At 49.9% G+C, this 25,142-nt stretch overlaps 1 protein-coding gene across 1 annotated transcript in view; it reads right to left on the bottom strand.

The window, feature by feature from the left end:
- Positions 1 to 24,799, bottom strand: part of LTV1 (LTV1 ribosome biogenesis factor) — a 33,083-nt gene extending 8,284 nt beyond the window's left edge. The window contains exons 1-7 of the mRNA XM_056852581.1: positions 24,620 to 24,799; positions 22,853 to 23,297; positions 22,171 to 22,644; positions 11,780 to 11,898; positions 4,380 to 4,511; positions 3,804 to 3,995; positions 456 to 543 (exon numbers count right to left, since the gene is read on the bottom strand). Of these exons, the coding sequence (XP_056708559.1) occupies positions 456 to 543; positions 3,804 to 3,995; positions 4,380 to 4,511; positions 11,780 to 11,898; positions 22,171 to 22,644; positions 22,853 to 23,297; positions 24,620 to 24,799 (1,630 nt within the window). The remainder of the gene's footprint in view (positions 1 to 455; positions 544 to 3,803; positions 3,996 to 4,379; positions 4,512 to 11,779; positions 11,899 to 22,170; positions 22,645 to 22,852; positions 23,298 to 24,619) is intronic.
- Positions 24,800 to 25,142: the final 343 nt, after the last annotated feature.

The following is a 25,142-nucleotide window of genomic DNA, read 5'->3' as shown; positions in this document are numbered from 1 at the left end:
TGTAGCTGTTTTAAGACTGGAGAGATCTCATCAACTAGTCCCCAACAATAAATAGGGCTGCTGAATTCTAAACCAGCTGCAGTTTCGGGGTTGGCTGCAAGGGCAGCCCAGTGTAGAATGCATTATAGTAATCAAAGAGGTTACCAAAGCATGGATCAGCATGGCCAGTTGGTTGAGTAAGAAAGGAGAGTTGGCAGACAAATGCAGATAACAGAAGATATTCTTGGCCACGATAACAAACAACAAAGATGGGTCCATGGGCACCCCCAAACTCTTCACCCACTCTGCAAAAGCCAACCCCACTCCATCCAGGACAAGGGCATCCAAACTCTCTTTTAAAAAAATCAACTTTCCAAACCAGATTACCTCCATTTTATCTGGTCATGCAGATGTTCTGCAACAATATATTCTCTAAGAACAGATCATGTGGAAATAAGACAGCTTAAATTTAGTACCTGAAACAGGAGCAGCTTTATTTAATAGTCCAACATCCTCTTCAAATTCTGACGCAAACACTGATGAGGGCAAATTTAGAGCGGGAGCCTGAAAAAAAAAGCATTAAAGAAATACCAGCCTTTCCTTTAACATAATTCTCAAGAGACAAAACCCTCTGAAAAATAGATCTTTGGCTTTTTAAGAATAGGTGCAATGCAGTTGATACCCATTTCTTTGTACTGAAATTTAAGAACCAGTGTGCAAATGCTGGTGTCTTTCAGAGAGAAGTGTCTGTGTAAGAAGTTATTCAATATAAAGCTTTTCCTAGTGCTTTGGTCTGCAAGTAAGACAGGAAACAATTCAGGATCCTGCATACATATCCTGGAATAGATGCATATGTATTCACTTGACAAGATTACTTCAAAAAAAGACCTTGCTAATTGTTACCCATCAATGTGCCAGCCAAAGAGGCCTGAAGAACTCTTTTTCTCCCTCCTCAAAGAGAAAAGACAAAACCAGCAGAAGCAGCACTGATTTGTATGGGACCACTGAGAAAGAGGACACGGTTTTCAGGACATGAGGAAATGCCTCTATGCCTCTGAGCATACAGCAGGGTCACCAAGGGTGTGAGTAGGGGGGAGGCACTTGTGAATTTCCTGCATTATGCAGGGGGTTGAACTTATTTAATTTTCGTAATTTAAATTTATATCCCTCTTTTCTCTCACACACCTCTGCAGCTGCCTCCCCATTTTTTCATCTTCCATGTATAAGCAGCCAGGAAAGCTCCTGTAAGACATGCTGTATAGATTTAAATTTCACTTGAATCTTTATCTTAGTACATCTGTTTCATTAGTTATGTGTGTACCGTATATACCCGTGTATAAGCCGACCCGCGTATAAGCCGAGGTGCCTAATTTTACCCCCAAAATGGGGAAAAATTAGGCACCCACGTATAAGCCGAGGGTCGGCTTATAACCCCTCCCCCCCCCCGCAGACTTACCTTCTGGGCTCCTGGCGGTGGGAAGCGGCAGATCCGGCGGGGGTGGCCTTCCTGCAGCTGCAGGAGGCCCCCCCCCCCAGGCCGCTCCTGGCGGCGGGAAGTGGTGCGGCCCGGCGGGGGTGGCGGAGCGCCCTCCCCGCGGCCGCAGAGGGCCTCTAGAGGCCTCTCCCGGCCGGGAGAAGGCGGCGGGGGCGGCCGAGCGCCCTCCCCGCGGCCGCAGGGAGGCTTTGAAGGCCCCTCCTGGCCGGGAGAAGGCGGCGGGGGCGGCCGAGCACCCTCCCCGCGGCCGCAGAGGGCCTCTAGAGGCCTCTCCCGGCCGGGAGAAGGCGGCGGGGGCGGCCGAGCGCCCTCCCCGCGGCCGCAGGGAGGCTTTGAAGGCCCCTCCCGGCCGGGAGAAGGCGGCGGGGGCGGCCAAGCGCCCTCCCCGCGGCCGCAGAGGGCCTCTAGAGGCCTCTCCCGGCCGGGAGAAGGCGGCGGGGGCGGCCGAGCGCCCTCCCCACGGCCGCAGAGGGCCTCTAGAGGCCTCTCCCGGCCGGGAGAAGGCGGCGGGGGCGGCCGAGCGCCCTCCCCGCGGCCGCAGGGAGGCTCTGGAAGCCTCTCCCGGCAGAGGAAATATGGCGGCGGTAAGTTCCCCCCTCCCTCCTCTCTCCCCCCTCTACCGTATTGACCCGCGTATAAGCCGAGGCCGGCTTTTTCAGCCCTTTTTTTGGGCTGAAAAACTCGGCTTATACGCGAGTATATACGGTAACTGTGTTCATGTGTATGCATTACCACTTTCCTTTTAACCTCTCACTGATAACAAAGAACCAAACAAGTGTGAAGAAAGTGCTAAATAAACACTCAGATATTAATGTTGAATTCTACTAGTGATCCTGAACCAGTCAACTGCATCAGTGTTTAGCAACGATCTCCCTTTGAGCCCCCAAACTTCCATATAGGTGTCAAATAATTTCCCCATTAAATCTGTTAGTAAGGCCCTCTATAGAAAAATGGAACAGAAACAAAACAAAACAGAAGATAACAAATATTAGTAATTAATTATACAGAACCCAAAGAGTGCTAGTTAATGGTTCCTCATCCACTTGGAGAGAAGTGACTAGTGGAGTTCCTCAGGGATCTGTGCTGGGCCCTGTGTTGTTCAACATCTTTATAAATGATTTGGATGAAGGAATAGAGGGGATGCTTATTAAATTTGCAGATGATACTAAATTGGAAGGGGTAGCAAATACGGTAGAAGACAGAGCCAAGATGCAGGATGATCTTGACAGGCTGGAGAAGTGGGCTAGAACTAATAAAATGTAAAGTTCTGCATTTTGGTAGGAAAAATCAAATGCATAATTAGAGGATGGGGGAGACTTGTCTGAGCTGTAGTGTGTGGGAAAAGGATTTTGGGGTCTTAGTAGACCGAACACTGAACATGAGTCAGCAGTGTGATGCAGTAGCTAAAAAGGCAAATGCAGTCTTGGGCTGCATCAACAGAAGTATAGTGTCCAGATCACGCGAAGTGATGGTATCGCTTTGCTCTGCTCTGGTTATACCTCAACTAGAGTACTGTGTTCAGTTTTGGGCACCACAATTTAAGAAAGATGTAGACAAGCTGGAACGGGTCCAGAGGAGGGCAACAAAGATGGTGAGGGGTCTGGAGACCAAGTCCTATGAGGAAAGGTTGAAGGAGCTGGGTATGTTTAGCCTGAAGAGGAGAAGACTGAGAGGGGATATGATAACCATGTTCAAGTACTTGAGGTGCTGTCATATAGAGGACGGTGCCGAGTTGTTTTCTGTTGCCCCAGAAGGTCGGACCAGAACCAACGGGTTGAAATTAAATCAAAAGAGTTTCCGTCTAGACATTAGGAAGAATTTTCTAACAGTTAGAGTGGTTCCTCAGTGGAACAGGCTTCCTCGGGAGGTGGTAAGCTCTCCTTCCCTGGAGGTTTTTAAGAAGAGGTTAGATGGTCATCTGTCAGCAATGCTGATTCTGTGACCTTAGCAGATGATGAGAGGGAGGGCATCTTGGCCATTTTCTGGTCACTAGAGGTGTGTGGGGGGGAGGTAGTTGTGAATTTCCTGCATTGTGCAGGAGGTTGGACTTGATGACCCTGGTGGTCCCTTCCAACTCTATGATTCTATGTTGTTCATATGTTAACAGTAGATCAAAATCAGATAGCCATTAGTCTAGCTGAACAAATGGTGAAAAAATCAGCAGACATTTTTAAGCATTTATGTTACAAGTTTTCAGGAAATTTTACACATTTAGTTCTAACATTTAGTTCTAGCCTGTTTCTTGTTTTGGTTTGATTTGTTTGCTGGATGGTCATATGAGAAAGGCACAAAACAGGAATAATAAGATTACCACTGCTCCTGTAGTTACTGGAATGCGTTGAATTTCCTCTTCGACTTCCCCTTCTGTGGTCACTATAACCCTGCCTTGTTGACTTTGGATGCTTGATGGAACAAGCTCAGAGGTTTCAGCAGCTTCTTTGAGATGCTGCAAGTAGTCATAGTCATCATCAAAGAATATTCCGTATTTTCTCTGTTCGTCTCTCCGCTTTTCATCATTTCCCTATTTTAAAAAAAAATTAGCAAATTTGTCCAGCATTATTAACTTGCAGTTAGATCACTAGGGATTGCAGTTATTTGCAAAAAGAGTCAATCCAAAGGCAGTCTTTCAAGAGAAACAGGCTAGACACAGTTAGCGCTCCTCACCACTCTTGTGGCAGAGCTGATGGAACTCAAAAGGATTCCACAACTAGACAGGTACAACTAAGCCCCTTTGGGCCTTAAACAATCAAGAACAATATATTATGGCAAACTGAAACCCCCCCCACAGAAGGTATAAGAAATGAATACATTCTCAGACAAGTCTTACCCTAGCACAACCCTTCAAAATAGAGAAGTAGAAACCAACTATTGAACTAATCCTCTGAATTATACATTCTACAGTTACCTTTTGTGTACGCAAAAGAATTCTCTGGGGTGCAGTTTCATCTGCTGTCAAAGGGTCCTTCTGACTTCTGTGTACTAAATGAAACGTTACAGCATTTTTCTTCTCTATGAATGGTTTCTTCCGCCTGTGAGGCTGCAAGCCAAAAGAGAGTTACTTCAAATTTCTGTTATCAAAATATATACCTTTTAAATCAAAACATATGGACTGTGCTTGAGACTCTGCTGAGTTATCTAGAGTACAGAAAAGGCACAACCAAAATATTTCTGAAACAAAACTGTCTTGCATGCCTTCCTAAACGCAGGAAGTGAAGGTGTCCCCTGTACTCTATAGGCCAGTGATGGCGAACCTTTTAGAGACTGAGTGCCCAAACTGCAACCCAAAACCCACTTATTTATCGCAAAGTGCCAACACAGCAATTTAACGTGAATACTGAGGTTTCCTCCCAGCTCGGCAAGGGGGGGGGCGGCGGGGAGTCCAGGGAAGAGCCCTTCAAAGCCCCCGCTGCCCAGCTGGCCAGAGGGGAGTCCAGGGAAGGGGGAGGGCTTTGAAGGGCTCCGTGCTCCCTTCAAAGCCCTCGCCGCCCCCGCATGTGCCCACAGAGAGGGCTCGGCGTGCCAGACTTGGCACGCGTGCCATAGGTTCGCCAACATGACTATAGGCCATTCCAAAGACTAGAGCTACCAATGAGAAAGCTCGTGACATAACTGTTGCCATATGGACAGGCTTAAGACAGTTTGAGAAGAAGGCTGTCTGAGGAGCATAGCTGGCTCTTGGGAGCATGTAAGGCGATGCAGACCAATAAACATGAGGGCCCCAGATCATGAAAGGTTCTAAAGGCACTCTGAATTGAACACAGAAGAAGTAACCAGTGAAGTTGGCACAGCACCAGAGTTCTGTGTTCTGAGCGGCTGGCACGGGACAAAAGTCTTGCCACCACATTTTGTATCAGTTGAAGTTTCTGAGCCATCTTCAAAGGCAGCCCCATGTACAGCACAATACAGTAGTCCAACTTGGAGACAACAGTAGTGTGGAACACTGTGGCCATGTGGGCAGAGTCCAAACAAGGGGTCTGTTTACAAGCTAGTTTGTAGTTGAAAGAAGATGTCTCTAACAACAACACCAAGACCAGGTCCAACAGCACCCCAAGCAACTCCCTCTTGGCATGGTAGATCAATATCAACCCAAGACTTTTGCTTTCCCAACCAGCATCAACTCCGTCTTTCCTGTATTAAGCCAATACTTTTCCCACTAGAATTTATGCTAACTCCACTATACAGCAAGAAGTCTTTGGTGACAACAAAACAACTAAGTTTCATGTCGTGCTGCTGTCCATGCCGGAGTCTGACCACTACACAAAGCAGCAATGGATGGCAGTCACAGGCTTCACCAAGGGCATGCTACATAAGGCACAACAACATCCTTTAACAGGGGCCTAAGGAGGTCTACTCATTTGTGGCAAGGGGAACCAGTAAGATCCATATTACATCACAAGCTTCCCGTACAATACTAATTAGAATAAAGTCTAGTGTTGCCAGGTACCCCCTGGCAACCAGCGGGAGGGAGGGGCTTACCAGGAACAGAGAGAAGCCTAGACCAAAATCATGGCAACGTCACTTCCGGCGTTCACCAGAAGTTATGGCACTGCGTTATCTGTGATGCACTGGTATTTGGGCAACAACTATATGGTAAAAAGGAGTTTTACCATAGAGTTGTTGCACAAATACCAGAGTGTCTCTGCATCACTGGTGATGTGATGACATCACTTTCAGTGCATGCCAGAAATGACATCGCCTTGCTGCTGGCAACACAGGACTAGGCCTTCTTTTGCTGCCTGTAAATCCCCCCCTCCTGGCCAGCTGATCAACACCGGGGGGGGGGAGGGGGTTCCTCACTGTATGGATACACTCAGCAGAAAGCTGCAACTGACTTCCCAGAATCACTCCCATGTAACAGCCGACATACAGGCAATGTGGAATTTTGGTCCCCCGAAAAACTGGATTTCGGTAGCTGCAGTTAAGGGACTGATCTATGAATTCAGCAGCGCCAAGTTAAGCTCTTGCCTCCGCCGTGAACTCATTAGGTGGACTCTCCCGCACCCCCATACAGGAATATGGCTACTCGCCAGCCTTACCGGGCCGTTGTTACAAGAGCATGTGTACATGCTTTACACACGAAGGTTGACAGATCCAGGTTGGGATGCTCCTGGAGATCTGTGGATGGAGCCTGGGGAGGGCAGGAACCTCAGCGGGGCACAATGCCAGAGCCCACCCTCCAGAGTGTCCGTTTTCTCCAGGGGGAAAAGGATCTTTGTCGTCTGGGGAGCTGTAATTCCGGGGAATCTCCAGGCCCCACCCGGAGGCTGGCATCCCTAAGTCCACTGAGAGCACTGTTATAACTACTACTACTACAAATGCCACCGCGGTCATGAAGAGGTAGCGTCCCCCGCCAGCCCCCCCCCTCCCCACTGGTACAGAGCATCCCCCCCCCTGCAAAATTCATTTTAAAAAAGGGCCGGCGTGAGAGGTGTTCTCCGCCCCCCCCCCCCGTGTCCACGAAGGGAGAAATTCCAGCACAGAAGCTCCAGCCCTCCCGAGAGCGCGACTCAAAGGCCGCCACCCCCCCCCCCCCGGCTTACCATGGCGCCACGAAACGGACAGCGCGACCGTTACGATTCTCACCCCCCCCAAAAAAACGAACTTCTCTCTCACACGCACGCACAGCACGCCCGCTCAGCCTCGCCCACGCACTTCCGGTTCCGGTTAGGCCTTTCATTCCCCGTATTCCCCGTGGGTCGCCGTGTTAGTCTGTCTGCAGTAGCAGAAAAGAGCAGGAGCGCCTCAGAGACGAACAGAAATGTTTTCTGGCAGGGCACGAGCTCATATTCCTGTTCGTCTTTGAGGCGCTCCTGCTCTTTTCTACCATTCCCCGCATTGCCATTCTTCGGTTCCCGTTTCCGTTAGGTCCGCTCTGCCGCCATCTTGGGAGAAACCAAGTAAGACCCCTTCGCGGGGGGGGGGGGGGCGGCCGGCGGCGGCCTGTTTTCTCCCAGGCGTTGGCGGAGCGGCGCTGCTGCCGATCAGGCTTGTTTTCAAGACGCGGCCTGCTGAGGGCAGCTGCGATTCCCGTGAGGCGGCACAGGCGGCTTCCGTGGTTTCCATTTTCTCTACGCGACGGGAAAAGGGGATGGTATAAAACTTAGTCGCGTCCTCCCGAGAGAGAGAGAAAGACACGAGCCACCGTCCACAGTATCCCTCCAGTCCAAAGCGGAACTGGCTGGAGACTCTTTGATTTTAAGGGTAAGAATTTTTATGCCTCCTAGCCTACGACGCCAGAGATGTCCCAAGAGCAAAGTCCCTCGTCAGAAAGCTCCCTGGGGGTCGGGGGGGGGGCTTTCAGGGTTCCCTCTGGACCTTCTCCTGTCTCTCTGGGGCTCTGAGGGGCTTCTGCCGTAGAGATGCAGAGAAAGGACCCGTAAAATCTCCACTGGCAAATAGGAGGGTTGCCAACCTCCAGGGACTAGCTGGAGATCTCCCGCTATTACAACTGGTCTCCAGCCGATAGAGATCAGTTCCCCTGGAGAAAAAAAGGCCGCTTTGGCCATTGGACTCTATGGAGTTGAAGTCCCCCCCCCTCCCCCAAACCCCGCCCTCCTCAGGCTCCGCCCCAAAAACCTCCCGCTGGTGGCGAAGAGGGACCTGGCAACCCTAGTCACTGAGACGCCTGCATGGGAGTGAGGCTTGAGCGACGGTGTGTACGGTTGGACGGCAGTCCTCAGCTAAGGCTCCAGCCGTGTTTGTTGATGGTTCTATGTAAATAATTTAATAATCACTTTGGGTTTTTTTTATTTATATTTAATCAAAACATGTATATCCTGGTTCATTAGCAACATATGTCCTGGCTGAAGGCAGCTTGCAGTACATGATTAAAATACCAAACAACAATAAAACCTATCCCTCCATAAAGTCCAATAAAATATTGCCGTGTTTCCTTACATAACAATAACCCTTCCCATGAATATCTCATGATGAAAAAAATGTATCGATCAGGAACAAAGCTCTCACTGGCTGGAAAATAACTCCTGTTACCCATTTTCATTCATAAAGTCAGGCATAGGTTAAGGCATGGGTACTTTGCTTGGAAGAGCAGTCGCCCTCGCTGCATTAGCCATTTACAGTGGTGGGAGTGAAGTACTTCTGAATAACTCCTTCAGAATTTCCCTAGAACCAGGGAGCAGAAAGCATTAACACCACTGTCCTTCCCTGTGCAGGCACAGCACCTGCTGAAAGTTGTGTGAAGGGCACAACAGAACCCCACCTCCTCCCTCAGCATGCATGCACAGTCAAGGGTTGCCAACCTCCAGGAGGGACTACAATAACTCCCAGAATCACAACTGATCTCCAGACTATAAAGATCAGTTACCCTGGAGACAGTGGCTGCTTTGGAGGATGGCCTTTATGGCATTATATACCACTGAGGTCCCTGCCTTCCCCAGGCCCCACCTTTCTCCAGGAATTTCCCAACTCGGAGTTGGCACACACTCATACAGGTGTTTAATTTGCCAGTACTCTTCCCATATTCCTGTCATCTTGACTGAGCAGAGTGGCAGGCACACACGGGTCTCATGCTCAAGTAGGGCTGCCAACCTCCAGGTGGTGGCTGGAGATCTGCTATTACAACTGATCTCCAAGTGACAGAGAATCAGTTCCCCTGGAGAAAATTGCTGCTTTGGACATTGGACTCTATGGCATTGAGGTCCCTCCCCTCTCCAAACCCCACCCTCCTCAGGCTCCACCCCCAAAATCTCCAAATATTTCCCAACCCGGAGCTGGCAACCCTGGGTGCAAGACTGCTGTGGTGTGATCTAAATACATGATCCAAGCTTGGTGGGCTCAGTTTTGCTCTGTGGGTATCCGTCCATGGCCACGCAGTGCCTCTTTAGGGTTTGGAAATTAAGAAATATTTCCTAAACCAAAAATTAGGGAGTACAACAGTTTGCCTATAGAAATAGTAATTGTTTTATGTGTTTATTCACGTCATTTATAACATGCCTTTCTCCACACTGGAGACCCAAATCAGGTTACATTGTTCTCCTTTCCTCCATTTTACCTTTAGAACAACTCTGTGAGGAAGGTTAGGCTGAGTGTGTGGCTGGCCCAAGGTCACTCAGTAAGAGTCTGTGGCAGAGTGGGGATTTGAAAGTGAATTTCTCAGGTCCTAGCCTAAAACTAACTATTCTACCATACTGGCTGTTTTGCTAGATATAAGGTGGGTGATGGTTTAGGTTGAATGTTGCCACATAAACAAGATACATTTCCTGAACACAAAGGCTCAGTTCAAGGGCACACAGCTTTGTTACATATTATGTAGGGTTGTGGGGGGGGGGGAATCGGTAAATTTAGGGTCTGGGTTTATTTTGCCTGGTTTCTTTGGGGGGTAAACCCAAAATAAGCCGAATACCCATACCGGTAAAAAACAGAGTTTCACTTACCTGTAACTTGTTCATCTGATGGTTCTTCTATGCAGTAACACACTGGACTGCGCAGGCGCAGGCCAGCCACGGATAAGATTTGTCAGCTTCTAGCAAAATCTAAAAGAGTGCTCCCCTCCCCTTGGGGCATACAATCTCCCCGCCCCTCGGTCACATGACCCAAGGAGGAGGGGGCACTCTTCCCTCCAGTTCTCCAACCTGCCGCCACGGAACCAATCGCTTAGACTAAGGAACGGTCCCGCAGCAGGGAAGGAGGGAGGGAATGTGTTACTGCATAGAAGAACCATCAGATGAACAACAGTTACAGGTAAGTGAAACTCTGTTTTTCATCTGAATGGCTTCTATGCAGTCCCACATTGGGAGAATAGCGAGCTCGCTTACCCGGATGGTGGGTGCGGGACATTCACTGGAACAAGGACTGCAGCACTGCATGTCCTACAGCTGCATCTCTCGCTGAATCCACATCCATAGCGTAGTGTTTCATAAACGTAGAGGGAGTGGACCAGGTGGCAGCTTTACAGATATCCCGGAGGTCTATTCTTGACGAAAAGGCTATAGAAGCCGCATACGCCCTGGTGGAATGTGCCTTGATCATAGATGGGCATTCTTGGTGAGCAAGATCGTAGGCGAGCTTGATAGTAGATGTGATCCACCTCGACAAAGTCTGAGGAGAAGCACGATAACCTCTACGGCTTCCTCCGAAGCAAACAAAAAGGTTATCATCCTTACGAAAGGACTGAGACCGTTGGATATAAAAAAGGAGGGCTCTCCTGACATCGAGGGAATGTAAGGCCCTATCAGGATCTGAGGATGGATGGGGGGGAAAAACCGGGAGGACAATGTCCTGTGACAGGTGGAACGCTGAGACTACCTTAGGCTGAAAGGAAACCTTTGGCCTGAGAACCACCCTATCCGAATGGAACCTAGTATAAGGAGGGGAGTGCGAGAGTGCTGATAAGTCACTCACCCTCCGTGCTGAAGTAATTGCGACCAGAAATACCGCCTTAAATGAAAGTAGAGCCAATTCACAGGTGGCTAACAGCTCAAACGGAGGTCTCATGAGCTGTGACAGGACTAAGGAGAGACTCCATTGAGGAACAGGAGGGGTAACGGGAGGATACAAATTAGTGAGCCCTTTTAAAAACCTTTTGGAAAGGGGATGAGAAAAAACTGAAAAAGAGTCAATAACTGGGTGAAAAGCCGATATTGCGGCCAAATAAAATTTAATGGAGGAATTAGATAGACCCTCATCTTTAAGGAATAACAGATATTCAAACACAACAGACAGTGGGCAGGTAATTGGCGAAACATTCATGCTTTTAGCCCAATCAGAAAAACGTTTCCACTTTGCGTCGTAGGAACGACGCATGGAAGACTTTAGAGAGTGAAGGAGGACCCTAGCTACCCTGTCCGACCACTGCCCTGGGGTAGCACTCTCCAGGCTGCTAGTTGAAGGTCTGGAGGGGAGTGGGAGGGGTCTTTCGGGAGAAGAATGTAGTTCCCCCACGCAAGTGACATGAGCACTGCGAACCAGGACCTCCTGGGCCAAAAAGAAGTGACAAGGGTGGCATCTGTCTTGTCTTGGATTACCTTGGCTAGGACCTTCTGAATCAGAGGGAACTGTGGAAAAATATAAAAGAGGGTTCCGTTCCAGAGTATCTGAAAGGCATCCCCCTTCGAACCCGGGCCGGTTCCCGCCCTCGAGTAAAAGGTGGGACACACTGCATTGAGGTGCGTCGCAAACAGGTCTACCTGTGGGTAACCCCATTGTCCGAACAGTTGAGTGAGGCAATCGCTGCCAAGGACATTTTCGTGTGCCTGGTTGGGAAATCGACTCAGGGCATCCGCTAACGTGTTGTTCTTGCCTGCAATGTGAATCGCCACTAAGGTGGCGTTGTGATTGATGGCCCACTCTCAAATGTCGCTCCTCCTTGGAGAGCGAAATGGACCCTGTGCCGCCCTGTTTGTTTAAGTAATACAGGGCGGTGGAGCTGTCTGTGGCAATCTGAATGTGCCGCCCGTCCAGGTGTCCTGTAAACGAAGACAGAGCGAAACGGATGGCACGAAGTTCAAGTAGATTGATGTGAAGTGTAGAATCTACAGTAGACTAAACACCCTGGGAGGTCAGGTTACCACAGTGAGCCCCCCACCCCGAGAGGGAAGCGTCAGTGAACAGGAACCTGTTAGGAGATGGTTTATGAAGGGATGAAAAAAAGAGATTAATAAAATTACAAATATAGGACTGAGAGCTAAAAAGTTTAAATACTTAGGTATAATATTACAAAAGAATATTAATAGAATATCAGAGGTACATTATAATAAGGTATGGAGAAAGATAGAGAAGGAAATGAAAAGATGGAGAAAAAAAACTTTAGGAATTTCCTCTAGAATTAGAAGTACTAAAATGTTCTGGGTGCCTAAATTAATGTATTTATTTCAGACGATACCACTAGGAATCAGTACAAAAAAAATAGAATGATAAGAGGGTGGATATTCGATAGGAAAAAATGTAGAACTCAAAAAAGGTTGGTATATAGCCTTAGATCAGAATTGGGTTGGGGTACCCCGGATCTGAATAGCTACTACGCCGCATTTCAATTAAAGTCATTATTAGAGATAGGAGAAGAAAGTGACCAGAAATGGGTTAGATTTGAAAATAAGATTAATAGTGACATAGGTAGATTTGGCATTTTGTCAAAAGTCTTAAGTAAAGATTTAAAATTAACTATAGGTCCCAGACGTACAGCACTAGAGGTATGGAATAAATGGCAACCTTTATGGCTAGGAAGGACTTCAAGATGGGCTCCGCTAGAGACTATGCATACTGAAATGAGAGAAAGTAAATGGTGGGAAACCCTAAGGTCAAAAGGATATTATAGACTGGGAGATATGTACAGAGGAAGAACCCTAAAACCTTTACAGGAGATAGTAGAAGAGATAGGCAAACAACATTGGCTAAAAACAACAGGCCTTTATAGAAGGGTTAAAATTATTAACGAAAAAGGGGAAATATGGTCAGAGGAACCAATGGAAGAAATATATAAAGAAATGCAAAAATCAAAACAAGGATTGGCAGGAAAAATCTACAGGAAAAATGATCTCAAATAAGGATAAGACAATAACATATTTACAAAAAACTTGGAGTAAGGAAGGTCAGATATCAGAAATCACAGCAGGTAAAATTATGAAAGGACTAGAGGAAATAAAAGTGATTAAATTCAATGAATTGGAACATATTTTTTTTTACAAAATGGTATAAAACACCAGCGCAATTAGCGAATATGTTTCCAGGACTAAGCCCCATGTGTTGGCACTGTAGACAATCTGGGTTGGTTCTCCCACATGTGGTGGGAATGCCCAGAGGTTAGGGTCTTTTGGACACAAATACTAGAAATTATAAGGAGAAAATGTAAAGTATCTTTAACCATAGATTTTAACCTAATGTTAATGAGCACAACAGGGAACTCAGGGGTAAACAAGAGGGATCAGGCCATATTCAAGGCTATGTTATTAGCAAGCAAAGCAGTAATAGCTCTGGGTTGGAAGGATAAAAGTAAATGGACTATAGAAATCTGGCACAACTATTTGTTTGAATTTATACAGTCGGATATTGTCGAGATGATGCGCCAGAAGACTTCATGGGAAGACAAGAGCAGGGAAATCACGAGTAGATGGAAGACCTATTTAGAATGGATATCAACGGAAGGAAGAAAAGACATTCGGTGGAAGATCCAGACTTTGTGCCCGTGGCTGGGGTTAAGAGACTAAAAAATATAGAGAAGGAGTGGGGTTAGGGAGGGGGATGGGAGGGATGGAAGGGAATGAGAAAAATATGTTATATAAACAATGTATGCAGAATAAGAAATATATATTTAAAATTTGTATAAAAAGAAACAATAAAAAAAAGGAGATGGTTTATGAAAAGGTACACCTGCCAAGATGTTGGTGTCATGAACCCACCACTGTAGGGAAGCGATTACGTATCTGGGAATGGTTTGACATTTGTATTGTGGGTCAACATTGAGTTTGAATACTCGAAGAAACCAGTTTTGGAGTGGGTGCATACGAAGCCTGGAAAATTCCACCACAGCCGTGGTGGAAGCCATGAGGCCCAACAGCTTCTGTATAGTGTGGGCTGTCTGAAATCTTTTCTTCGTAAATCTTGTCACCATCCCCTTAATGGCACTGGCTCTTTGAGGGGGGAGGAAGGCATCTAAACGCGCACCAATGAATGTTTGGATTTGGGCAGGAATCAATTTGGACCTCTCAAAATTAACTAAAAGACCCAATTAATGTAGTGTGGACAGAATCAAGTCCACTTTTGTGGACAATTCAGATTGCGAATGGGCCACCACTAGCCAGTCATCAAGGTAAGGGAATATAATACAACTGTAAGCACTTGTTCCCAAAGCACTCCCACAAGCAACACTCACAGACAGGTAGTCCAAATAAGAGTTGACTTTAATGGAGATCATGCAGGCATTCAGAGCTTGCAAAAGTAAAAAGGCAGGAATGGAGCAAAAGGGACATACAACGGAATATATGGGGGAATAGGTCATATCATGATAGTACAGGTTGGCATGGTAACCCCTCAGTCCAACGGACTAGTCTCCCACGAGCTTCAAAGCCTAAGAGGAATGCGATAGGAAAACAATCCTTGAGCACAGCAGAGCATCTGTGTGAAACCACAGCTATCCCTAAACGCAGAGAGCAGGCCTGACATTCTGCTCCCCTTAGGGCCCCCTCCCGTCCTGCCAGGGGGTCGGCTTGTGGGGGTAGGCGGTATGGAAGGCGCGCACCAGGTGCGGGGCGGAGACATCACTTGACCGAACCCATTCGTCATATGCAGGGGGGAAGTGCTTCCAACGAACCAGATATTGGAGGGAGCCGTGACGAATACGGGAGTCCAGGATCTTGGCGACTTCGAAATGCTCCTTCCCCCCCCCCATCACCGGCTGCTCCGGAAGGGTCAGGTTGCCACTCCGGGGAGGCAACATGAGGTTTTAACAGGCTCACATGGAAGACTGGATGGATGTGTCTCAGAGTTTTTGGAAGGGAGAGCTCTACAGTCACTGGGTTAATGATCCGAGAAATGGGATAGGGACCCACGTATTTGGCACTGAGTTTGTTACATGGACGGGTGGACCGGAGGTTTTTGGTGGACAGATTGACTAACTCGCCCACTTTAAAGTCTCGGCTAGGAGACCGGTGTTTGTCAGCTTGAGCCTTGTATTTACGTTTAGCTCGTTCAAGATTTTTTACTAGCCAGGGCCAGGTGGAGTGAATTGCATCCACCCAAGTTGCCACATCTTTGCCACCCTTCTCCCCCGAAACATCGATATGGCCAATAGGGCTGAAGTCCTGGCCATATACAGTCTGAAACGGGCTGAAACCTGTGGATTGATATACAGCATTGTTATAAGCATACTCAGCAAAAGGCAACAGCCCAACCCAATCGTCTTGGTGATAATTCACATAGCAACGGAGGTAACATTCCAACATAGCATTAACACGTTCAGTTTGTCCATCAGTTTGGGGGTGGAAAGCACTAGAGAGACCCTGTTCCACCCCGACCAGTTTGAGGAAAGCCTTCCAAAATTTGGCAACATAACTACTTCAGCGGTTGCTCACAATCTTGCGCGGAAACGAATGTAGTCGGAAGATGTGACACAAAGAGGCGGGCCAGCTTTGGGGCGGAGGGAATACCAGCGCACGGAACAAGATGCACCTGTTTAGAAAACAAGTCGGTAATAACCCACAAAACTGTTTTTCCCTCACTGAGAGGGAAATCAGTCATGAAATCCATAGCAATTACTTCCCAGGGTCTAGAAGGGACTTCTAACGGTTGCAATAGTCCAGGGGGCTTCCCTTGGGATCGTTTGACAGTGGCACAGACTGGGCAAATGCGGATGAACGAGTCCACGTCGGCACGCATGCCTGCCCACCAAAATTGTCTGCATAATAAGTGGAGCGTTTTCAGAAATCCAAAGTGCCCCACAGTTTTGGCTCCATGAGCTAGTTGCAGGACTTCTCTTCGTAACCCCTTAGGCACATACAGTTTTGAGTCTCTGTACCAACAACCCCCTCGTTCTAGCAGAGAAGGGGGGAGTGTGTGAGCAGAGAGTTCTGCTTGGCAGTGGGAACGGAGAGAGTCTAGAAAAGAAATAGGCAGATCCATCTTACCCTGAGAGGCAGGTGGGACATGGTCAGGTTGAGTGGGAGAAGAGTTCGGAGGTGAGGAGGGGGGTTGCCCGAGTGGCTCGTTCTGGCTCCTGGGAGCCGGCGGAGTGGATGGAGTAGGTGAGGGAGTCGGGTCCGAGTCATGGGTGGCGGCCTCCCCCCCTCAGGCGTTCATGTTGGCCAGTCCAGGATGGGAGTGGAGTCGGGTCTGGGATCTGGTTTGAACAGCTAGTGTAGGGAGTATCCCTCTGTGCGCAGGGGAGAAGAGCGACTCTGTAGGGCGGTCCACCTTGGCAGGATACTGGGGAAGTCGAGATAGGGCGTCCGCTAGTACATTTTGTTTACCGGGGACATGCTTGAGCACGAAAAGGAATTGAGCAAAGAAGTCAGCCCAGCGTAGTTGTTTCGCGGACAGTTTACGGGTCCCAGTGAGTGCCTCTAGATTTTTGTGATCGGTCCAGACCTCAAAGGGGACTCTGGGATCCTCAAGAAATTGCCTCCAAATAGTGAGGGCATGGTGTGAGAGTCCCCAACCTAGCTGGGCAAACTTCGCCGAATCAATTGCTCAGACTTGGATGCAGAAACAAAAGATTTATTGAAGGCTTCAGGTAGAGAAGACAGGCTCATGGATACAAAGTTGCGAGTGACTAGCTTATCGGGGTTACAGTATTTATCTACTACAGGGCACGAAGGTTCACACACATGGGAGACATGGGAGGTTACAAGGCAAACCGGTGCAGCATAAAACATCAAACAGCCCTAGAAAGACAGTGAGGGCTATCTGCATTTCAAGGCCGGACTCGGCCCGAGGGAGTGAAGGCAGAAAGCACAGCAGGGGAGGAGAGGTGGCACCTGGGCAAGAAGGACGAGGCGGGGGACTCAGGAAGATACACAGAGGTGCGAACTGCTTGTACGAGTTCAAAGGGGTAGAGATAGAAACAGATAAGAGCCAAAACCAGATGGCCCTCACATTCTGCCCCCCTTAAGGCCCCCCTCCCGCGAGTTCGGGAGGTCGAGGCTTCTCGGGATAAGCACAATGGAATTCGTGTACCAGCCGGGGGGCGGCCATATGGGGGGCTGCAACCCATTCATCGTGTGCAGCGCCTAGATGTTTCCACCGTACAAAATAAAACAGCTTTCCCTTTTTCCACTTGGAATCCAAGACCTTGGATACTTCCATGTGGGTATCCCCTCCCACAACAGTGGGCACTTCTGGCTTGGAAGGGGGATGGAACTGGGGTGCGGAGACGAACGGTTTGAGCAGACTGATGTGAAAAACGGGGTGTACCCCGCGAAGGGTCTTGGGAAGATCCAGCTCCGCAGTTACCTCGTTTATCACCCGGGTAATGGGGAAGGGGCCCACATAACGGTCACTGAGTTTTTTACAGGGCCGGAGGGAACGCAGATTTTTCGTGGAAAGATAAACCTGTTCTCCCACCCGGAGTTCCCATCCCTGGGATCGGTGTTTGTCAGCCTGTTCCTTGTATTTCCGCTTGGCCCGTTCAAGGTTCTTCTGTAGCCAGGGCCAAGTGGAACTGATCGCCTGCACCCATTCCTGCATCTCGGGTACTGCCTCGAGTTCGGGGGAGACGGGAGCGGCACCGAAAGGGCCGAAATCGGTTCCGTATACCACCCGGAAAGGACTAAAACCCGTGGAGGAGTGGGGGGCGTTGTTGTATGCGTATTCGGCGAAGGGTAACAGGTCCACCCAGTCATCCTGATGGTAATTGACATAACAACGGAGGTAGCACTCGACCACGGCATTCACCCGTTCGGTTTGGCCATCTGTTTGCGGGTGGTAGGCAGACGAGAGACCCTGTTCCTCCACCCCCATAAGCTTTAAGAAGGCCCGCCAGAATTTGGCAACGAACTGGGCCCCTCTGTCGGAGAGGACCTTCCTAGGGATCGAGTGAAGTCTGAGGACATGGGTGACAAACATTTTGGCCAACCCCTGTGCTGACGGGAGTCCAGCGCAGGGGACAAAGTGGACCTGCTTGGAGAAGAGGTCTGTAATAACCCACAGCACGGTTTTGCCCCTGCTGGGGGGTAGATCGGTAACGAAATCCATGGCGATCACCTCCCATGGTCGGGTGGGGATCTCCAGAGGTTTCAGAAGCCCTGGGGTTTTGCCCCCCCTGTTTTTGGCAGTGGCGCATATGGGACAACTGCGAACGTACAATTCTACATCACTTCTCATGCCCGGCCACCAGAACTGCCGCCGTACCAAGTGCAGTGTTTTGACGAACCCAAAGTGACCGGCCAGCTTGGCTCCGTGAACCAGTCCCAAAACCTCCTTGCGGAGGGAGGCTGGGACATAGAGTTTCCCTTCCTGCACCCACCAGGATTCCCGCTGTTCCATACCGGAAGGGAGCGTCTGCTGCTCCGCTTCCTGTAGGGACGCTTCCCGGAGGCGTTGCTGGAAGGCCTCCGGGATTCCCTTGAGCGAGGGACCACTGGGGTGGCGGGTTTGAGACCGGGTGGAGACCGCCAGCCCCGGGATCTCTCCCCTTTGCTCAGGAGTGAACAGAGAGTCCACAGGACGGTCAAAATCGTTGCGGTATTGAGGCAGCCGGGATAGAGCATCCGCTAGGGCGTTTTCCTTGCCGGGCACGTGTTTGAGGGTGAACCGAAATTTGGCAAAGAACTGGGCCCAACGTATTTGCTTGGCGTTGAGCTTCCTAGCCCCTTTGAGAGCCTCCAAATTCTTGTGATCGGTACACACTTCAAACGGGAACTCTGCCCCCTCTAGAAAATGCCTCCACACAGTGAGGGTGTGCTTAACTGCAGCGGCTTCTTTCTCCCAGATGGCCCAGTTGATTTCAGACTGGGTAAACTTCTTGGAGAAATAGGCGCAAGGCTTTAAAGCGCCGCTTTCGTCCCGCTGCAGGAGAGCCCCTCCCATAGCTACATCGGATGCATCCACCTGGACCACAAACGGTTTGGTGCAGTCCGGGTGGGCCAGGACCGGTTCGGACGAGAACCGGTTCCGGAGTGCGATCATAAAGTCATCCAAACTCCGTAACACGGGGGAGCGGAGCTCGTACTGTAACACCATCCACGCGGCCGCTTCGCCTTGCAGGAGGGAGGCCACATACTGGGAAGATACACAGAGGTGCGAACTGCTTGTACGAGTTCAAAGGGGTAGAGATAGAAACAGATAAGAGCCAAAACCAGATGGCCCTCACACATGGTAGACAGCGGCTGCTTCTTTTTCCCAAATGGGCCAGTTCAGTTGAGAGTGCGCAAACCTTTTGGAAAAATAAGCGCAGGGGTGAAACAGACCATCTCTACCTTGCTGCAAAAGAGCACCTCCCATGGCTACATCGGAAGCGTCTACTTGCACTATAAACATGTGCTCTGGATCAGGATGCTTCAGCACGGGTTCGGAGGTGAATAATTGCTTAAGGGTTTGGAAAGCGGTCTGGCATTGGGGAGGCCATTGGATTTTTGCAGTGGGCAGTGTGGCTGAGGTCCCCTTCCCCTTAGTCTTAAGTAGGTCAGTGATTGGGAGTGCCACTTGAGCAAAGTTGGGAATGAATCCCCGATAGAAATTGGCAAAGCCAAGAAATTGCTGCACTTGTTTGCGGGTTGAGGGCGGATCCCAATCGATTACCGATTGAACTTTTGCAGGATCCATTGTGAGTCCTTGGTGTGAAATGATGTAACCCAAGAATGTCAATTGTTCCTGGTGAAACTCACATTTAGATGCTTTAGCATAGAGGTGGTTGTCTCTAAGGCGTTGCAATACTTCCCTCACTAGCGCAACATGCTCGTCCATAGATTTGGAATAGATAAGGATATCGTCCAGATAAACCACCATGCCTCGGTATAACAAGTCATGTAGGATTTCGTTAATAAATTGCATGAAGACCCCCGGAGCCCCCTGTAATCTGAACAGCATTACAAGAAATTCAAACATACCAAAACAGCTGGAAAAGGCAGTGAGGGGCTCGTCTCCGTCACGAATCATAACTCGATACTACGCTTCGACTAAGTCCAGTTTAGTGAAAATGCGCCCCTCCTTCAGTTGCCCTAAGATGTCCGATATCAAAGGGATGGGGTAGGCATTGGTTTGAGTAACTGCATTGAGTTTCCGAAAATCGATGCATAGGCGTAAATCACCCGTTTTCTTGCGGACAAAGAAAGCAGGGGCTGAGTTAGGGGCAGATGACGGTCGGATAAACCCACGAGCAATATTCTTGTCTAAAAAGTCTCGTAATACAGTACGTTCAGCAGCGCTCATGGGGTAGATTTTACTCTTTGGAAGCTTACCATCCCCCACTACTTCAATGGCGCAGTCCGTTCTGCGGTGGGGGGGGTAGCGCATTGCACTCCTTTGCATCAAATACGTCTGCAAAGTCTCGATACTCAACGGGTAGCAAAGAAGGATATCTATCAAGGCTGGGGCTATCGGAAGCAATTTCGTGATGGTGCCGGGCGCAGTCGGGGTCGGAAAACGTAATAGTATCGGCTTTCCAGTCTATAGAAGGGCTGTGCCCTTTGAGCCAGTTTATTCCCAGAATGACTTCATGCTTGATAGGGGCTATGGTAAAGTAGATTTGCTCCCAATGAGAGCCAATACCCATCGTGACGCCACATGTGCGGCGGTCTACTGCCCCCCCCCCAAAGCTACTGCCATCCATTTGGGCGAATTGGATGGGTTCAAGCAGTCTCACTGATTTGACTTTAAGAGCGTTGAAAGTGGCCTCATTGATCAGGGAGCTCCCACAACCAGAGTCTATGAGTGCTTTGACATGTAACTGGGGGCCTCTTTTGTAATGTTGTAACACTACGTTCACATATACAGTATTTTCAACTTCACTCACCATAACAGGAGCCTTGGGATTCGCAGGAGAAGCTGCAGGGGTCTGCGGTGTCGCTCCGCTCACTGCAGACCCTGCCCGTTTTTTGACAGATCGGGAGGAGATTCCAGATTGAGGGCAGGGGGATCCCAGGTGTGATCGTCATCCGAAGAAGGAGAACTGTCTCCCAATGGGGCACTTGTAATCCGAGACCCCGGTGGGTCGGTAGACGCAGATTCACTGGGAGCCTCTCCGACATGAAGTGCAGAGGGCGCGTGCCATCCTGGAGCTGTGCTATGGGTGGCTGCGGTGCCTCTGCGTTGAGGTCGTCCACGGGTCCGGGGTGGTCTGTCTGGTCGGGGAGGAAGAGTGAGGTCCGGACGGCGAGGACAGGCAGATGCAAAGTGACCCATATTGCCGCAAACGAGACAGGCTCCCCTCTGGAACCGGGATCCGCGGTCTGGTGCGGGCCGCGTTGGTCTCCGCGGAGCAGGGGTCGAGGCTCTCGAAGGAGGTTTTGGATGATTGCCCCCCTCTCTGGTCCGATGACGGACAAGAGATATAAACTGGCGGCGGCTTTCCACCTCCTCAGCCAGTAAGATCCAATCTTCCAGGGTGTCAGGATCCCGTTGCATATACGCCCAGTTCAAAATGTCAGGGTGAAGCGCTTCCCGGAAATAGTGTATTCGGGTGGCTTCAGGCCAATCCACTATTTTGCTGGCGAGTCGTTGGAACTCATCTGCAAATTCCCGGACGGGACTAGAGCCTTGCTGGAGTTGCAGGAGTTCGGCTTTAGCCCTTTCTCCTAAGAAGGGATCCTCGAACCGTCTCCGCAGAGCGAACATGAAATTGTTAAGAGAGCGGATGGATCGGGCCCGAGTGTCAAACTGGAGGACCATCCAGTCGGCCCCTTTCCCCGTCAATAAAGAGGCTACGAAACAAACCCGGCTGTCCTCGGTGGGGAAGTACTGTCCTTGTTCCCTCCTGTAACTGTCCACATGATGTAGGAAACAGGGTAGAGTTTCAATTGAGCCGTCGTAGGTCGTTTTCATCCGAGGTTGCTTCCATTGTATGGGCAGAGGGGCAGGCGGTTGTCCTGGGGGTGGCAGCAGTGGTGCTCCAGGGAGCAGTAACACCGGGGCTCCGGGGGCCGCCGGTTGCCCTGGAGGCGGCTGAAGCCGCGCTGCAGGAGCTTGCACAACCGGGCCCCCGAGAGCTGGCACAACTGGGGCCCCTGGACCAGGTAGAACTGGCTGAGCTGGCACCGGTTGGGCCGGAGTAGTCAGTGCTTGTTGCAAACGGTCATTTTCCCGAAGCAAACGTTCCATTTGGTCCTGTAGGCGGGTCACACGATCATTCAAGTCCCGGTTGTGGCTCCGCAAGAGGTGCACTTCATCTCCAGTTCCCCCCGTGCGCTGGGCCTGGCTGACTCGAAGACCAGTAGCCCAGTGGGATCCGTCCCCGTACAGGTCTTCCTCGTCGGAGTAGTCCGATTCTGGTAGACGTTCTGCAAGGCGCCGTGCGCGTTGTGTGGTGTGAGACGGGGCAAAGACCGGGGAAAATGTGGACCCTAACGAGAGTCCAACTCCTACAATGTCTGTAGGGCGTACATCCGTGGCCGCTTGCGCACAGTCGGCGGCCAATCGTTGCTCCTTCTCCCTTTCGGCCTGAGCCTTGGCCGCCACCGCATCCGCTGCTCGCAACTGTTCCTCAGCCTTCTTTTGGTCGGCGAGCGTCTGGGCAGCTTCGAGCTTCAAGGCGGTGGTCGTGGTGACGATCGGAAGGGCTTTTTGTTCTAGAAGAGCGAGGAGCGGGGTAGTGTCCCCACCAAGCAGAGGTTGCACTTGGACAGCTAGTGCGGGTGCACCATCCCTGAATGTCGGGGTTAATAGTTGCGTTAGATCGGCTACCGTGGTTGTGGTCAGGGGTAGTCCCACAAATAATAACGCCGTTTGGACAGCGAGCTTTTGTGCCTCCGCTTGACACTCAGCAGGATCAGGTACTAGTGACAGCGGGGATCCCCCCCGCCGGTGTTCCCGCCATGACCCGGGGCGAGTCGAGACGGATAGGGGCTGCTGCCGAGTTTTGTTGAGTCTCTTGCAAAGTCAGTCTCGCCAACAAGTGAGTTAAGGTTACCAAGTCCTCTTGTGCGGCGCGTACTTCATCCAATAGTCCGTCCAGGACCAAGAGTTCGTGATAGGCATCCCGATCCAAGTCCTCGGACGTCCAAAGCTTAGTGTCGGCAAGACAGTGCCACTGAACCCGAATAAGTTCCACTAGGCGGTTGATTTCCACATCAGTCCATACAGTTTTGAGGAGCACATCACGCAGCAGAGTAGGGTCGTCAGAGCAGGTCGACGTTCCCAACAGCAGGGACCAGTGGTCCAAGTCCTTCAGGATTCCACACAAGAAACTCGAAGCTGAGATGCAGGCGAACCCTCCAGGGCTCTAGCCAGGCAGGTAAAAGGAGAGAGTGTTTCCTGCCTTAATGTAAGTACTTGTTCCTGAAGCACTCCCACAAGCAACACTCGCAGACAGGTAGTCCAAAGAAGAGTTGACTTTAATGGAGATCATACAGGCATTCAGAGCTTGCAAAAGTAAAAAGGTAGGAATGGAGCAAAAGGGACATACAACGGAATATATGGGGGAATAGGTCATATCATGATAGCACAGGTTGGCATGGTAACCCCTCAGTCCAACGGACTAGTCTCCCATGAGCTTCAAAGCCTAAGAGGAATGCGATAGTTAGGAAAACAATCCTTGAGCACAGCAGAGCATCTGTGTGAAACCACATCTATCCCTAAACGCAGAGAGCAGGCCTGACAACAACCCTTGAGGGCCAAGTGGGCCACCACAACAGCGAGGCACTTTGTGAAGGGTCTGGGGGCCGTAGAAAGCCCGAACGGCAGCACATTGTACTGATAACACTTATTGCCACATCTGAACCTTAAATATTGGCGACACTCCTCGTGAATTGCTATATGAAAATAAGCATCACGGAGGTCGAGTACCACAAGCCACATGTGACTGTCTAAAAGAACTTCTGGAAGCGTAAGCATACGTAACTTCCTGGTCTTAACAAAAATGTCCTGGAGGTCCAGGATAGGGCGTTTCCCTCCATCCTTCTACCAGAAAAAGTGGGAATAAAACCCATGATTCTGCTGAGAAGGGAAGACCTCAGAAATGGCTCCCTTCGACAGGAGGGTGTGAACCTCTTGCATTAGTAGATCAGGGACAGATGAGGAGGAACGGCCCATGGGCCTGTAGGGAGGTAACGTGTCAAATTCAATAAAGTAACCAACTTTTATTATTTGAAGAACCCAAACATCAGAAGTGATCAGAGACCAGGCATGGAAGAAATCCGACAGACGGTCACGAAAATAAACAGGCACGTCTAATCATGCCTGTTTTGGTTTGCTAAAATTACCAGGCAACCCTTGTTGACCCGTACGGGTTCTGGATTTAGGGAATTTCCTGTCCTGATAAGGGCGGGGAAAGGACAGACGGAAAGAGGGTTGCTGAAAGGAACCCTGAAAACGATAAGGGTGATTGGGTTGACTAGCCTGACGGCCAAAGTAGTACCACTTAGCGGCAGGAGCCTGATGGGTAATCCCAAGGGATTTCGCATTTGATTTATTTTTCTTCAAGCGATCCAAAAAGGTGTCAGTTTGGTCACTGAACGACACCCCCTCGAAGGGAAGGTCTTCAATACGGGCCTTAGTGTCGTGGGGAAGTGCCGACTGATGCAGCCAGGCATGCCTGCGAATTACAATAGCAGAAGCTATGCCCTTGCTGGATGAATCCGCTATATGGCGAGCAGCTGTTAACTGCTGTTTCGCTAGGAACATGCCCTCGGATTGGACAGCTAGCACTGAGGGACGCTGGTCGTCTGGGAGGATGGCAATCTGAGGGGATATGCAATCCCAGAGGGCGTATTGGTATCTTGCCATCATGGCAAGAAAATTAGAAATCCGGACACTGACAGCAGTAGATGAATAAACCTTTCTGGCAAGAGTATCTAACTTATGACCCTTTACGTCATGAGGGGAGGAGTGCACACCAGACCTGTACTTGCCAGGCAGTGCCTCTACAATAACCGAGTTGGGAGGGGGGTGTTGGTAGAGGAACTCTCCTCCTTCCTTACGGATCTTATAGAGATTTTCTACACACTTGGAGGAAGAGGGAGCTGAAGCGGGCCTAGCCCAGTTCGTGTGAAGAATCTCAAGGATACTCTTTAAGATAGGGAAGACCGCAGGGCCTACACCAGGGCTGTGAAGGATATCCATCACATCT

The sequence above is a fragment of the Euleptes europaea genome, chromosome 7 (assembly GCF_029931775.1).
Source record: "Euleptes europaea isolate rEulEur1 chromosome 7, rEulEur1.hap1, whole genome shotgun sequence".
Classification (NCBI taxonomy): domain Eukaryota; kingdom Metazoa; phylum Chordata; class Lepidosauria; order Squamata; family Sphaerodactylidae; genus Euleptes; species Euleptes europaea.
The sequence above is the reverse complement of the archived record's forward strand: the minus strand, read 5'-3'. Positions and strand labels throughout refer to the sequence as shown.